This window comes from Haliotis rufescens, unplaced genomic scaffold (assembly GCF_023055435.1).
Source record: "Haliotis rufescens isolate VD_foot unplaced genomic scaffold, xgHalRufe1.0.p SCAF_16, whole genome shotgun sequence".
Lineage (NCBI taxonomy): Eukaryota > Metazoa > Mollusca > Gastropoda > Lepetellida > Haliotidae > Haliotis > Haliotis rufescens.
In genome coordinates this window covers 6,081,605-6,095,893 of record NW_025963846.1, presented here as the reverse complement: position 1 = coordinate 6,095,893, position 14,289 = coordinate 6,081,605, and the positions used below count along the sequence as shown (strand labels likewise).

General features: G+C 42.2%; 1 protein-coding gene across 2 annotated transcripts; it reads right to left on the bottom strand.

The window, feature by feature from the left end:
* Positions 1-4,907: 4,907 nt before the first annotated feature.
* On the bottom strand, positions 4,908-14,008 carry LOC124120686 (deoxyribonuclease-1-like). Of its 2 annotated transcripts, none has more exons than XM_046483566.2 (7): positions 13,139-14,008; positions 11,935-12,023; positions 11,266-11,355; positions 10,609-10,727; positions 8,800-9,067; positions 7,281-7,377; positions 4,908-5,772 (listed from the first exon to the last, which is right to left on the bottom strand). In XM_046483566.2, exons 1-7 carry the CDS (start codon positions 13,289-13,291, stop codon positions 5,632-5,634), a joined length of 957 nt encoding a protein of 318 aa, XP_046339522.2. In that variant the 5' UTR covers positions 13,292-14,008; the 3' UTR covers positions 4,908-5,631. The 2 variants fall into 2 exon arrangements, with proteins under 2 accessions (XP_046339522.2, XP_046339523.2); XM_046483567.2 differs by lacking the exon at positions 13,139-14,008 and adding an exon at positions 12,398-12,528.
* Positions 14,009-14,289: the final 281 nt, after the last annotated feature.

The following is a 14,289-nucleotide window of genomic DNA, read 5'->3' as shown; positions in this document are numbered from 1 at the left end:
CATCATGAGCATCGATCCACACAACTGGGATCAATGACATGCATCAACCAAGTCAGAGGGCCTGACCAACCGATCCCGTTAGTCGCCTCTTACGACAAGCATATCGCCTTTTACGGCAAGCATGGCTTACTGAAGACCTATTCTTCCCCGGATCTACATATTACGCGTATAGTGAGACCCTGAAGAGTGTGGACAATGTAACATACAACTTCCAAGATTCCACTTAATGCACCATATGTAACCTGTATTGTGAGACCTTGTATATTGCATAAATATGACTTACCTCTCGAAGAACACGTAGCTAAATGAATTTCAATGCATGTGATAGTTATTGAAGCATACTTTAATATCAACTTTGGACATCACGCAGAGCAATGATAATTAACTTCACTTCATTAATTGGTTTCGATGTTCTCTGTTAATAACGCTCACCTAAGATATTGGAATACATCTATGTGTTTTTATCAAAAGTATATCTACAAACATTAAACAGATACAGATTTAATAGTGTGCCATTGTAAAAGAAATATTGTAAATATATTTGCAGATGATGGTCTAACCAGAGGCCATGGTGTGTGTGCCAACATGTGTACACCTTACATCGGCAAGTTTCATATAGATCAGCGGGGGAGGACTTGTTTTCACAAAACTAATTAACATGTAACTGATATTTTGAAGAGAGTTTTTATGTAGATATGACTCCCGCCTGTTTCATCACTGAGTGTTTGTTTGTTTGTTTGTTTGTCTGACCCCGTTATCAACAATATATAAATAAGAAATATCAAGTTTGTAAAAAAACGAGTCTGCATCAAACAAACCAGTGCCTGATATGATAATAAGAAAAGCCACAAAATGCAGTACTGGCATTGTGTGTTCATATAGATGTGGCTGTTTGCTACCGTGAGGTGAGGTGAGGTGAAATTGGGTTTAACGTCGCATCCAAGAATATTGCACTTATATAGCGACGTGCATGTACGTGTGTGTGTTTGTGTGGCTGCTTGTACTAGTCCGGACTGATGCCAATTTTAGTGTTAGCTCACTGAGATACCATGCCGCAGTTTAACACGAATACCCACTCAGACACAGTATACTGACTCCGAGCCGACCAGTCCTTGTTTTAGCCCCTTAATGCCGAGCGCCAGACAGGGTAACAACAAGTACCATCTTTTAACGTCTTTTGGTATGACGCGGTCGGGGATCGAACCCCGGACCTTCAGCTCTCCTGTCGGACGCTCTACCACTAGACAACGGAGGCGGTTTGCTACCGTAGTTTGCACAACTATGTAGTACACTAACTATAGATGTACCAGACATTACACAACACACATATCTAAATTCCCACAGTGGCCTTTGAGGTGTGACGATACATTCATGTCTGCTTTTTCTGGTCTGTTTTAGATACTATATTGCGAGAAGTTACCAATAAGACGGGGATGGTGAAGTGGCCTTTGAGGTGTGACGATACATTCATGTCTGCCTTTTCTGGTCTGTTTTAGATACTATATTGCGAGAAGTTACCAATAAGACGGGGATGGTGAAGTCGCTTCACTTCAGGTATTGTAGTGATTGACTCCAAAGTAGACCCGTGAAGATGCCGGGGTAGAATAGGTCTTCAGCAACCCATGCTTGCCGTAAAAGGCGACTATGCTTGTCGTAAGAGGCGACCAACGGGATCGGGTGGTCAGGCTCGCTGACTTGGTTGATGCATGTCATCGTATCCCAATTGCGTGGATCGATGCTAATGATATCAATCACTGGATTGTCTGGTCCAGACTCGATTATTTACAGACCGCCGTCATATAGCTGGAATATTGCTGAGTGCGGCGTTAAACAACAAAACAACCAACCAACTACTATTTAGTAACTGGAACGCCACAGTCAAAGGTGCCAATAAAACGACATGAAGGCTTAAACAGTTAATTGCAATACAGTATGGCGAGTCAAAATGTAACAATGTAACACACTATGGTAGCACGTGTCCACATTAAGTTTTCCCGAAGGCCAACTGGGCGCAGTAAGGGGTTATTTTAACTAGAAACCCACTGGGCCTCAACATGAAATAATCAGTAGTTTATTCAATTAAATTAAATCAATTCAATTCAAATGTTTATTGTATGAAAGGCTATAGGCTCAAATATGAAGTAGTTTACAAATAGACTCACATTTTACAGAGATTCAAATATTTATTTGGTTTTGCTTTCGAATGTTTTCTCAGGTTGGGCATATAACGGTGAGATTAAACAGATCTTCGATCTTGTTTTCGTTACAATATGTTCATAATCGTTCAGGTGGACTTGTGGGGTGTCTCCCGGTATCAATGTTAAGCCTTGTACATCGAACTCTAGCACGAGCAAAATCGGAACAAATATACACAAGGTCGAGTCTATTAAATATCTGGGCGGTCGGGTAGCCTAGTGGTTAAAGCGTTCGCTCGTCACGCCGAAGACCCGGGTTCGATTCCCGACATGGATACAATGTGTGAAGCCCATTTCTGGTGTCCCCCGCCGTGATATTCCTGGAATATTGCTAAAAGCGGCGTAAAACCATACTCACTTACTCACTCATAACATCAGGTTTTATCCATCAGGTTCGATCCATCAGGTTCAGACATCTGGTGGGTCTACAGGAGGGTCTCAGTCGTGATGAAGTGATATCGTTGTAGATAGTGACGGGGCCTAAATGAATCGCTTTTCACAATACCGTGACTGCACTGACATTTGTTACAGGGCCTGTAACGCCTTGCTGCTGCCACGTATTGGACCCAATGTACTGGCTTTTGTGATTGTAAACCTACACTTGCGTGTTTCAATATCATTTGTGAATTATGCACTGATCGTGCGTGGGTATTTATGGATAAAACTATATCTGTATGACCCTGTATGAACCTTTAAAAAGCTTGGCGTTTCAGTTTGGAAAATCACTTCGTAACAGTAACCACATCGAAGAGAGTTGATAGAACCAGTGACTGTGTTCGCAGTATAAAGAGTTCAGTGTGTACAGGCTAGAGTTTCTAGAACCGGTGATTGTGTCCGTGGTTGTAAGTGTTCAATGCAGACAGTTTAGAGGCACTTTCTGGAACCAACTAATGTGTACGTGAAGTAAACTGCTCTTTGAAGAGGGTAAGAGTGAGTGAGTCGGATTTAACGCCGCTTTTAACAATCTTCCAGTTAAATCACGGCCTGTCAGCTTAATGTGGGAGTAAAGTCTGAAATGATGTTGTCACAGACGTTTACCACTTTAGTGATTTCCACGAACACGGGTGTGGTGCTGATAAACGTAGAAATATAAGCGGGACGAACCGGGATTCGAACCCACAATCATAGGTTTCTGGCGTTTCCTATGGTCGCAACTCTGCACAGCGAATTTCGGCGCCTTAGGCGACTGGGGTCATCAGTGCCCCCGAAGAGGGTATGACGATTCTTCTACAACCTGTGTATTTGTTAGTTTAAACTAGTGTATTCACAAGAATGAATATAATTAGGAACAAGTTATCCAACTTAGAATAGCCTCACCGTTGGTCATTTGTAATCAAACGTATCTTAAATCAGTTTATTAAAGGTCATTGTTGAGAAGAAAAGATTGCCAATAGATCGGAACTTCTCGCAACACTTCCTCCGTTATTCGAAACAAAGGTTTAAGAAACAGAAAACATATTTGCTGGAAGGTTTCTACTGGACTTCTACAGTCAGTTGACTCCCTTGCCTCGAGAAGATGCGTGTGAACGGCACCCACGAAGTCTGGCACCAGCAACAGCGACAGCTATCGCAACATCTTCCCCATCAGGAGTCTGGGACGGTTCAGCAGGCTGTATCCAGGCAACCCTCAAGCACGGAATATGCCAAGTCTTAGAAGGTACACACAGTTTTATAAGACAGGGTATGACGTGTTGCTTATCAACAACAAGGGATACAAAAGCCGCACTCAGCAATATTCGAGCCATATGACGGCGGCCAATAGATAATTGAGTCCGGACCAAACAATCCAGTGATTAAAAGTAAGATCCGCGCAGGACTGACCACCCGATCTATTCGGTCGCCTCCAGCATTGGTTGCCGGTAACAGTTCTAAAGGATGTAGGGCGGTCGGGTAGCCTAGTGGTTAAAGCGTTCGCTCGTCACGCCGAAGACCCGGGTTCGATTCCCGACGTGGGTACAATGTGTGAAGCCCATTTCTGGTGTCCCCCGCCGTGTATTGCTGGAATATTGCTAAAAGCGGCGTAAAACCATATTCACTCACTCTAAAGGATGTATGTGTACCACAGGGCACTCGCCCGGATGTTCATACCCGTGTCCCTTTGGCATCTGCATGAACCAGCACCTGGAAATACCTTCCATCCATTCCCTTCATGAGTGAGTGAGTGTGTTGGGTTTAACGGCGTGTCAGCTTAATGTGGGAGGAAAGACCGAAGTGATGCAGGTCTCAGACGTTTACCACTTTGTCGAAACCCACGAGCATGGGTATGGTGCTGACAAACCTAGAAACATAATCGGGGCGAACCGGGATTCCAACCCACAATCATAGGTTTCTGGCGTGCCCAAGGAACAGCGAATCGCGGCGCCTTAGACGATTGGGCCACCCGTGCCCCCTATTCCCTTCATGAGCTAGGTAGGCAACGAACATTTGGAGTGTAAAAGTTTGCTCCCTTCCTGGTTATTGAAACACATAACTATTTTGTTCAATGTGTACAATCCCCGATATGTTCATTTCACATCTCCTGGTGTTACTTGTGCAAAAGCACAGTTATCACTGTCATTGTGTAATAGTGAGTGAGTATGGTTTTACGCCGCTTTTAGCAATATTCCAGCAATACCACGGCGGGGAACAGCAGAATTAGGCTTCACACATTGTACCCATGTAGGGAATCGAACCCGGGTCTTTGGTGTGACAACCGAACGCTTTAACTACTAGACGACCCCATCGCCCCTTTTGTGTAATAAACATCCTGGTACAATTGCCATGGCATTAAAATTGCACTCTATTAAAAAGACATTGGAACACTGACAAGAAATAACTAATAGCTGAATGAAACGTCCCCTTTAAGTATTTTAGAAAATCTGATTTATTTAATATGCAAAAAATAAAATCTTCCAAATTCAGTATACCAGTATATCATTAATCGGTTAGTACACAAAGGGTACCTGAGTAACATCGTGTGGTATATATCCATTGCACTTTCGTTAGTGGAATTGTAAGTTCGTACAATTTCTTTTATAAGAAAGTCAGCATTAGTCAAGATTAGTCATGGCGGCCTTTGAGCCTGAGTCTTAACCAGTTGTTAATAGTATGAGCAACAATACACGCAGTATTGTGCGATGACACATAATCAGCAGGGTCACAAAACAGTCGGCTGTTTCCAAAAACATGGTAAACGGGGGAGCCATGCTGACCAGGAGTACCCACAACGATCGTCTTGGGACATGGCGCATGTAACAAGGGTATGTTTGTTTCACATTGTCGTGTCATATCCCATTCCCTTTCTCTGCCACAAGGGGATAATCACAGCCAACAATCCTGGTGCGGAATCGGATCCATCAGAAGCGCTCGTTAAATCTCCAACAGAATCAAATGTTCACATATTAATCTGTATCACAGTGATAAGGACACGGAGGATGTTTCGTGTTCGATATGTGTTTCAACATAGGCACATCTTGGCAACAAACAGGGTTGAGAGTACAACTACTGCCATGTTGAAGGTCGTGTTGGCTCCCTCACCGACTGCCAGCTTCTCCTTCAACTCCAGCTCTATAGGGAAGTGGTCACTCACGTTCAGGGCCTGTGACAGTCAACGCTCAGATTAGGGAAAGCATAAATGTGACGTTAATCAAGTCATCAATGATACATCATACATACATCTATAAATTACTATAAACATCTACTAATAAGAAGTATTATGCGCTTATGGTACACCCTCATTAGTCCAACGCTTATTATGGGCTGTTAAATTGTTGGTTACCTCCATATACTTTCATCTTCCCGAGGCAAGTGAGTAAACTGACTATAAAAGTCCAGTTTCCACCCTTGCCGAACTAGGCTGGTATTGTGGAGTTATATTTTTCGCTGGACTAACGAGTCTATGCATAGTCCAATCAAAATCGGGCACCGAAATCGAAATCCGGTTCGTAAAGTGTCATGCAGATTTCGGTCGACTGCAGGATTTGCAAAGCATGTGCACCGCTAACTCATTGTCAACAGATATTTTCTATATCTTTTCATGTTTTTAATCAAGGTGCTCATGTGATTTGATGCACTTCGCGATGTAAGACTCGTTTTATCACAATATAGATCTTGATTATCGATCAGATCGTCTTGACTGGGCGCCACCGTTTTGTTTGAAGCAAATGCAAGTGATACGAGAGGTTGAATCTGATTGGTCAATAGGAGAGGCACAGAAAGGACATAACTCGTAATTGCCACTGGTGGCGCTACGATTGAGCCCAGGAATTCCAGCCTAGTTCCAGCCTAGTTCGGAAACTGGACTTTTAATGTCAGTTAACTCTCTTACCTCGGGAAGATGTATACTTTATGCGATTGAAAGTGAATTTCTGGTAAGATTGTAATTTTAAAGGTCGCCCGTTACCCCCTTGTGTAAACATGTAGAGCATGCACAGGGGAGGTAAGACACGTTGTTTGAAATATACCTCTGTTCACCAGCAGTGAATGGGTACCCGGTAGGATGAGATGCGGATATTGTGATTGTAAACCACCTGGCGCCTCACTGGGCAGCTTGGGTTGTATATTCCCAAGCGTGCAGAAAATGAAATTAGAATGCGCACTGATCCATCGACCGGAGTAATAATAACATAGCGCCATAAGAATTGACTTGGTGAATGGTAAAGCACATTTACGGAATAATAATAATAATAATAATAATAATAATAATAATAATAATAATAATTTTATTATTATTAATAATTTTATTTTTATTATTATTATTATTCAGTGTTTAGGAGACATCAGTAACAACAAGTCTTTGTGCATGTCTCCTGTCTTGAATACATCAGGGTTTCTCCGAGTATCCGGATTCAGGGCTAGTCCAGGGCCCTGTCAAATATATAAACTTTCGCTGATGTATCAGTGCACCGGGATATTACTACCGTGTTTGCTGAGTTGATTAAATGATTCAGACAAGTGGAGCGACAAGGATGATAACGGTTGTTCTTTCTGTAGGTTCTTGTTGCTATGCTACACAGCAGAGACACGCCAGAAAGTGACGACTGGTGACATTCACAGTCTCCCTTTCCGTACCATGCACGAGCGGTCACGCATGGAAAAGAAATTTACCTGCTCTTTCGACAGCTTGTATTGCTTCTGGAAGTTGTAAATACCGACACTGTTGTTTAACACGCTGTTTCTGAGTCTGGTTCCTGCTATTATGAACCTGAAATGATTGACAGTTACGAGTGAGTCAATTTTGTTTAAGGCCGAGTTATCAACATTCCCGCCATATAACGGCGCTTTGTAAATAATCGAGAATTGCCCAGGAAAAGTGTTGAAACCAATTCCTTGCAACACATTGGGCAAAAACCATTTGATATTCTGAAGGAAGGGTTAAAAAACATCTTGCACAACTGCAACAATGTAATTATTGTGGCAATGTTTTTCGTTCAACAGACTGAAGGATAATTATTATAATTATGGAACAATTCATCTTACTATCAGGACAAATATATATAACGTTCCTTGTTTAGGAACTGCGGTATCAAAATGTCCATGGTATCCTTTAATGGCACTTGAACGGCGTCCTGGCAGCGGCGTGAATCACATGACCCAATGTATGAGAACCTGAACTGGATGTCCGTATTTGGAAATCGGATGCACCTATTTGCATATCAACCGTCGAGTGTGTACATATCTCTTTTTGTATACAAACAAAAGATTCATACCTTCGGCAGCTATAAATGTGAACGGGTATGCAAAACGTAAAGTATTACAGCACCATAACTAACTCGACCTTTTGGGGTTTTTTGTTTGTTGTTTAACGCCACACTCAGCAATATTCCAGCTGTATGACGGCGGTCTATAAATAAACGAATCTGGACCAGAAAATCCAGTGATTGGCATCGATCTTCGCAACTGGGACACGATGACATGCATCAACCAAGTCACCGAGCCTGACCATCCGATTCCGTTCGTCGCCTCTTACGACAAGCATGGGTTGCTGAAGGTCAATTCTAACCGGGAGCTTCACGGGTCAAGAGGTACATGTAGTGATCATTAGGATGTGTGCAGGGTTTAGTAAGTGAGTGAGTGAGTATGGTTTTACGCCGCTTTTAGCAATATTCCAGCAATATCACGGCGGGGGACACCAGAAATGGGCTTCACACATTGTACCCATGTCGGGAATCGAACCCGGGTCTATGGCGTGACGAGCGAACGCTTTAACCACTAGGCTACCCGACCGCCCCTGCAGGGTTTAGGGTAATCCTGGGAGTAGAACCCCTACTGGTTTAGGAGATTACATGTTCTTGAAACTATAAAACGTCAACGCCAGGGAACCAGTCTCTATCAACGGACGAAAAGATTCTTTTGGGCGTGAAAGGCAAAATAGTGGTGAAAATTATGAGAATGTATCACTGAACATCAGTGATGACACGAGGTGTTCGTGCAAAGGGTAAGCATGTCCTGTCCTACCCGTAGCACCCGCCACTTACAGAATCTGCATAATAAAGTGTCCGTAGCCCCACTCCTGTCATGCGACGGCAGCATTCCACAGAAACACAGAGAAACAGTTTAATCGAGTGATTTATAAAGATTTAATGCGAATTGTGCAAATATTACTCCAAGATAAAAACACTCCTACCGGTCATAAGCGCAGTCTGTGTCGGTGACAGTTGTATCCACCTCGTCTCCGATTGGCCAGTAGAATTCCGGCTGGTTACGTATATCAATCGTTGGCCAATGAGATTTGCGTACGTAAGTGCAATCAGCATTGAGGTCACCTAGGATAATGACGTCATTGGTCTTCCATCTCTGCTTGACGTCGTGATACACATCGAGGAGTGACTTGATCTCTCCCAGCGCCTTGGTGGGGTTGGTGTGGATGGCCACGAGCGAGAAGTCGGGAACCACTGAAGTGTGAGTTTGTGAGTTGTGTTGAAATTTACTGTTAGCATTATTCCGGTCCTATAAAGCATTATTCAGGTCCTATAACGAATTATTCCGGTCCTATAACGAATTATTCCGGTCCTATAAAGCATAATTAAGGTCTTATAAAACATTATTCGGGTCATGTAAAGCTTTATTCAGGTCATATAAAACATTATTCAGGTCCTATAAAACAGTATTCCTGTCCTATAAAGCATTATTCAGATCCTGTAAAGCATCATTCAGGTCCTATTAAACAGTATTCAGGTCCTATAAAGAACTATTCTGGTCCTATAAAACATTATTCAGGTCCTGTAAAGCATTATTCAGGTCATATAACATTATTCTGGTCAAATATTGACGTAGACTGGAAGCTGTTTCCAATATTAATTAATAAGAATAATCATGAAACATTTCTAATTGCATATTGCTTGTGTTCTTCATTTTGGCTTGCTTGTTTGTTTGTTTGTTTGTTTGTTGTTTAACGACGCAGTCAGCAATATTTCAGCTTTATGAAGGCTACCTGTTACTACTCAAGTCTGGGCCAGAAAATCCAGTGGTTGATATTATGAGCATCGATCCACGCGATTGGGGTAGGATGACAAGCAATCAATCGAGTCATCCAGCCTGACCACTCGATGCATTTGGTCGCCCCTTACGACCAGCATGGGTCGCTCGTGGCCAATTCTTATCCGAATCATCACGGGGCAGCTTATGGTTAATTGGGACATTTTTTTCATGTTGTTATAAAACAATGGAGACTTGTCCAGTTCATCATGGCCAGGACACCATGGCTGCTTGGGCCCTGCTACTATACCAATGAAAAGAATCTAATCTTGGTGTCGGGAGTTCAGTCGCTTTATATACACCTATAGGCCACCACTACCTTCCTTCTGACTGCCGCGATATAACTGGAATACTGTTAAAAGCGGCGTTAAACCCAACTCACTCACTCCTTGTGACTGGGTAAATGAGTGTGTGAGTTGGGTTCTGCGACGTGTTTATTCCAGCTATATTACGGCAGGGGTAACTGAGAATTGGGTTCACACATTGTACCCAGGTGGGGAATCGAACCCGATCTTCGATGTAACGAGCTAACGCTAACCATTAGCCTACTCCGGTTGATGTGGCCCATCTGCAATGGCACTTCCCTCTGACGGGACAAACGGTGTCGATGGAACTAGTGTGTGCAATCAGAAATATTTGGAACCAAACGATGGTGTAAGCACCTTCCCGAGGCAAGGGGGATAACTCTTATCTCAAGAAAAATGTTGTGTAAGCTGCTATTTTCTGAACAACATATCATGGATGTTAATAAAACATTACAAAAAATATTTACTTAAATATATGTATCGTGTCTATAAATAGCAATATTTTATTTATTATGCTTCCCGGGAAATTGAAGTAAACCATGCTGGCTTAATCAGTAGCATAAAGCAGTAAAACACAAATGAAGTTTTTTTGTGCGGTATATATGTAAAACAGAAGTCTAGCGTATTCCAGAAGGGTAAGGTTACACTCCCACCTGTTCTATTGCTATTGAACCGAACAATGAAGGGTTCTCTTTCAAATGTATCTTCTTTCGTTGCCTCGTCTCCATCGTCGTAATGGTACTTGTCGACAACGCTGATGCCCCTGTCCTTCCTGAAACAAGCCGTCACAACGATACTACGTGATATAACTGCATCAGTAACAACACTAGCTGTATCCTCGCCCCCGCCAACACGACCGTGTTGGTAACATATTCACCACCACACCTGTATCTGACAAGCCTTCGGGTACTTAGTGCGGAATTCAATGTTAGTCTACCCTTGAATAAAATTATTTTAAAACACTGCGAGGAGGATTAAGACAGTGTTGGGAGTCTAGCTGTGCATTACAGAAATGGCAGTAGACAGACATGCACTGCTCTGTCACATGGGCAACACGGAAACACACACACACACACACACACACACACACACAGAAAGAGGGAGTTCGCGGCAGTTTGCTTTGCTCTATATCAAATTGCATACCTAAATTCTAACAAACCTCAAATCGAGCCTTCTGCAAAGACTCTTTTTAACACGGCTTGCAATGACATCATGCAACTCTACTAGGTTACGACTTCCCAGGGTAATGTGTTGGGTACGGAGGAAGCTGTTTGGACGCGATGATGTGAAGAAATAACTGAGTTACTTACCTGTAAATGAAAACATACTCCTCTTTGCTCTTCGTTCGCCCAAGACGATCGCTGATTTCAAAGCCATATACTGACGTTACATCTTTATGTCTACAATAAAACGAAATGACCTGTCTGTTAAAAGGATAAATTAAAAGTTCCCGGTATTACGACCGGATCGTTTTTTAAATAAATCTTCGCTTTATTTATTAGGTAAACTAGGCTTTGCCCAATTGGCAGTTCAAGCAAGTTTGTTTCAAGTCATCCAACGCCAGCTTTGTCTGCAGACTAAAGTTGTATTATGTATATTAATTCAGCAGTAAAGACTACCCTAATTAAACCAAGACAATGTCTCAGCTTCATACAGCTTCTAATTACATGTCCAGACTTATTTCGAAGACCTGGCCGTGGAGTCGCTCTTAACCAGTGAAAAATAGAAACGAAAAGAACCTTTTGAAAAGAAACAACTTGCCATTCACACAACTCACTCACTCACTCTATACTTAAGTACACTATGCCACTCACACTCTCACTCTGCACATGTGCACTAACACTCCCTGCATGCGTGTGCACTAACACACCCACACACACAATGCGCACGTGTGTGCACTAATACTCACTCACTCACTCACTCGGCACGTCAGTACACTAACACACTCACTATCCACGTGTGTACTCTGACACACTCACTTTTGCAGTTTCTCCTGTAGCACTGATGCGGCCGTCCCCGTTATGTCGCGGATCTCCATCAACAGGATGATGTCATACCGAGATATAATCTGCAGTCATGGAAAAAAAACTTGAAATATACAGCCCATTTATCTCGGGTTCAAGGGTCATGTGTGTACAGCCGCGGTGTCACGTGCATACACGTCATTACTAAAATATGTGTTGATACGTGTACTCAAAGACTCAGACATATGTATATACAAAAAGACACTCTTCATTAGCATTATCTCATAAAATGTCATTAATTTATCATGTTTAAAACACAGTTTAAGACTGGAAAGCATCATATGCAACTACTCTTGTAAAAATATAGAATTTCATTTTCCAGATTTAGATCTAAATGCTCATCATATGTACTGAACATTGAAGCAGGAAGAAACATAAAAAACCGGAAGGAAGGTTGACTGTGACAAGTGTAGTTTACAGTTAACACGAGTGCCACATTGTTCTCATATGCCCGTTTTCATTCGTCACCACTCGCCCCTTTCCGCAACCTGCAAGAAGACTCGTCCCCCTATCAATGAATGTTATGTGCGAAAATACGACAAACCAATCAGAATGCGCTTATGATTTTAACTTCTTCGTCAAAGAATCCCTCAGAAATAATTTTTGATTCTACATATGTCTTGCATCTAAAAATATACCCAAGAAACAGTTAAAAGTGTTCAATCATACTGTATAATTCCGCACTTCCCAATGTGCTTCAAATTGCATCTGAAGTATATATTATACATGGGGAAATATTATGTGAACCATTACGCAACGAGTTGACAATTGTTTTAGGTATGCTCGTTTGCGCTAAGACGGAACCCGGTCGCAAAAATGGCATTGAGAGGGGCACGAGTCGCTATTCGGCTTGTCCCAGAATAACACGAGTTGGTCACGAATGGCCGGTTTTATCAAAATCTCTAAGTTGTACATACCTTGCTTCAATCTCCAAATATCTTTAAGTTTTATGAATTAATGTTTTCTGCAAATATCGATGTATTTTGAAAATAACAGCTTATATATTATATTCAATGCAGTTAGAAATTATAAGACAAAAGTAAACAATTTCTGAATATCTACTACCGGCACAGATTTGTGCTATAAATAGGCCTGTGGTCCGTCAGTATTTCTACAACAAAGATGTCGTAAGTCCAATAGCCATAAACATGTCACCTACCTTGGCGATTGTTTCTACAACATCGGGCTTAGATGCCTTGGATGTTCCGAATATTTTCAGATTAAAGGCTCCAAGACGCAAACCCCGTGTGACATGAAGCAAGCCAAGTGCACAGAGGCCGACAAGGAGATAATTCCTGGCCAGTTCCACCATAGTCACTCCACGAAGTCAGTACTTGGCGAAGGTAATCACATCTAATTTTTGTGATCCGTGTTTCAGAAGGTGTAATATATCCCTGATACACGAACAACGATGAACATCCCACGTTTAGGAATCAGTTGTAAACGACTTAAAAAATCAAACGATCCCTGCGATTCAACGTTACGATTCATGCCCAAACTACGGAACTCTGTAGTTTCACTTTGAGCAACTATGAGTTTCCGTAAGTCCTAAGAATAGTGTTCAATGTATCTTGCTTACAATATCCCCGATATCCGTCACATGAACACTATGATAGCGAGCCCAAGCGTTCAGACACTCTTCGTCGCTATGTTTGTAAACGTAAGTTGACATTAGCTGTTTTTAGCTCCAGGTGACCGTGTGTGAAGAAGGTGGGTAGGTACCCCGCACAGTGTCACGTGACCGTAATACATTCTCATACAGACACCCACAATAAAAGATTCAGGTCAGAAATGACAATACGTATGTGACACGCCTACAAAACAATCTACATTCCGGCATTCTTGTGTGTGTGTTTAAGCATCCGTGGGCCTGTCAATGGAAAATCACTTCAAAACACATCGAGAATTCCAATACAGAAAAGTGAAAGCTAGGACACTTAATCAACTCTTTATATTGACTTGTGCAACAGCGAAATGCTGATGTGTTTCCGTCATGTACAACCACGTGAGACGCGGAAGTGTTGATGTCAGAAAATGTACCTTCCAAACTGGAGAGTGTAATGTATAAACAAAGCACGTCGGTAGCGTTCACGTACCGCGCGTAGGCAGTAGTCCGTGAAGACCTACAATTTCCAAGTGACATTTTATATGAGACTGACGATGAATTGAGTTTAAAGTGGCGTTCAAGATTTGTGCACGTATACAGTGACTGGCATTTGTGTGTGTGTGTGTGTGTGTGTGTGTGTGTGTGTGTGTGTGTGTGTGTGTGTGTTACCAAACAAGTTTCACAAACAAATATTCAAAACTCCT

Excerpts from the sequence above, each read along its gene's own strand:
- LOC124120686 (XM_046483566.2), bottom strand. The coding sequence starts at position 13,291 with ATGGTGGAACTGGCCAGGAATTATCTCCTTGTCGGCCTCTGTGCACTT. Across the intron at positions 12,024-13,138 it reads TTGTAGAAACAATCGCCAAG|ATTATATCTCGGTATGACAT; the intron begins GTAGGTGACATG and ends CCATGACTGCAG. Across the intron at positions 9,068-10,608 it reads GTTCAATAGCAATAGAACAG|TGGTTCCCGACTTCTCGCTC; the intron begins GTGGGAGTGTAA and ends CTCACACTTCAG.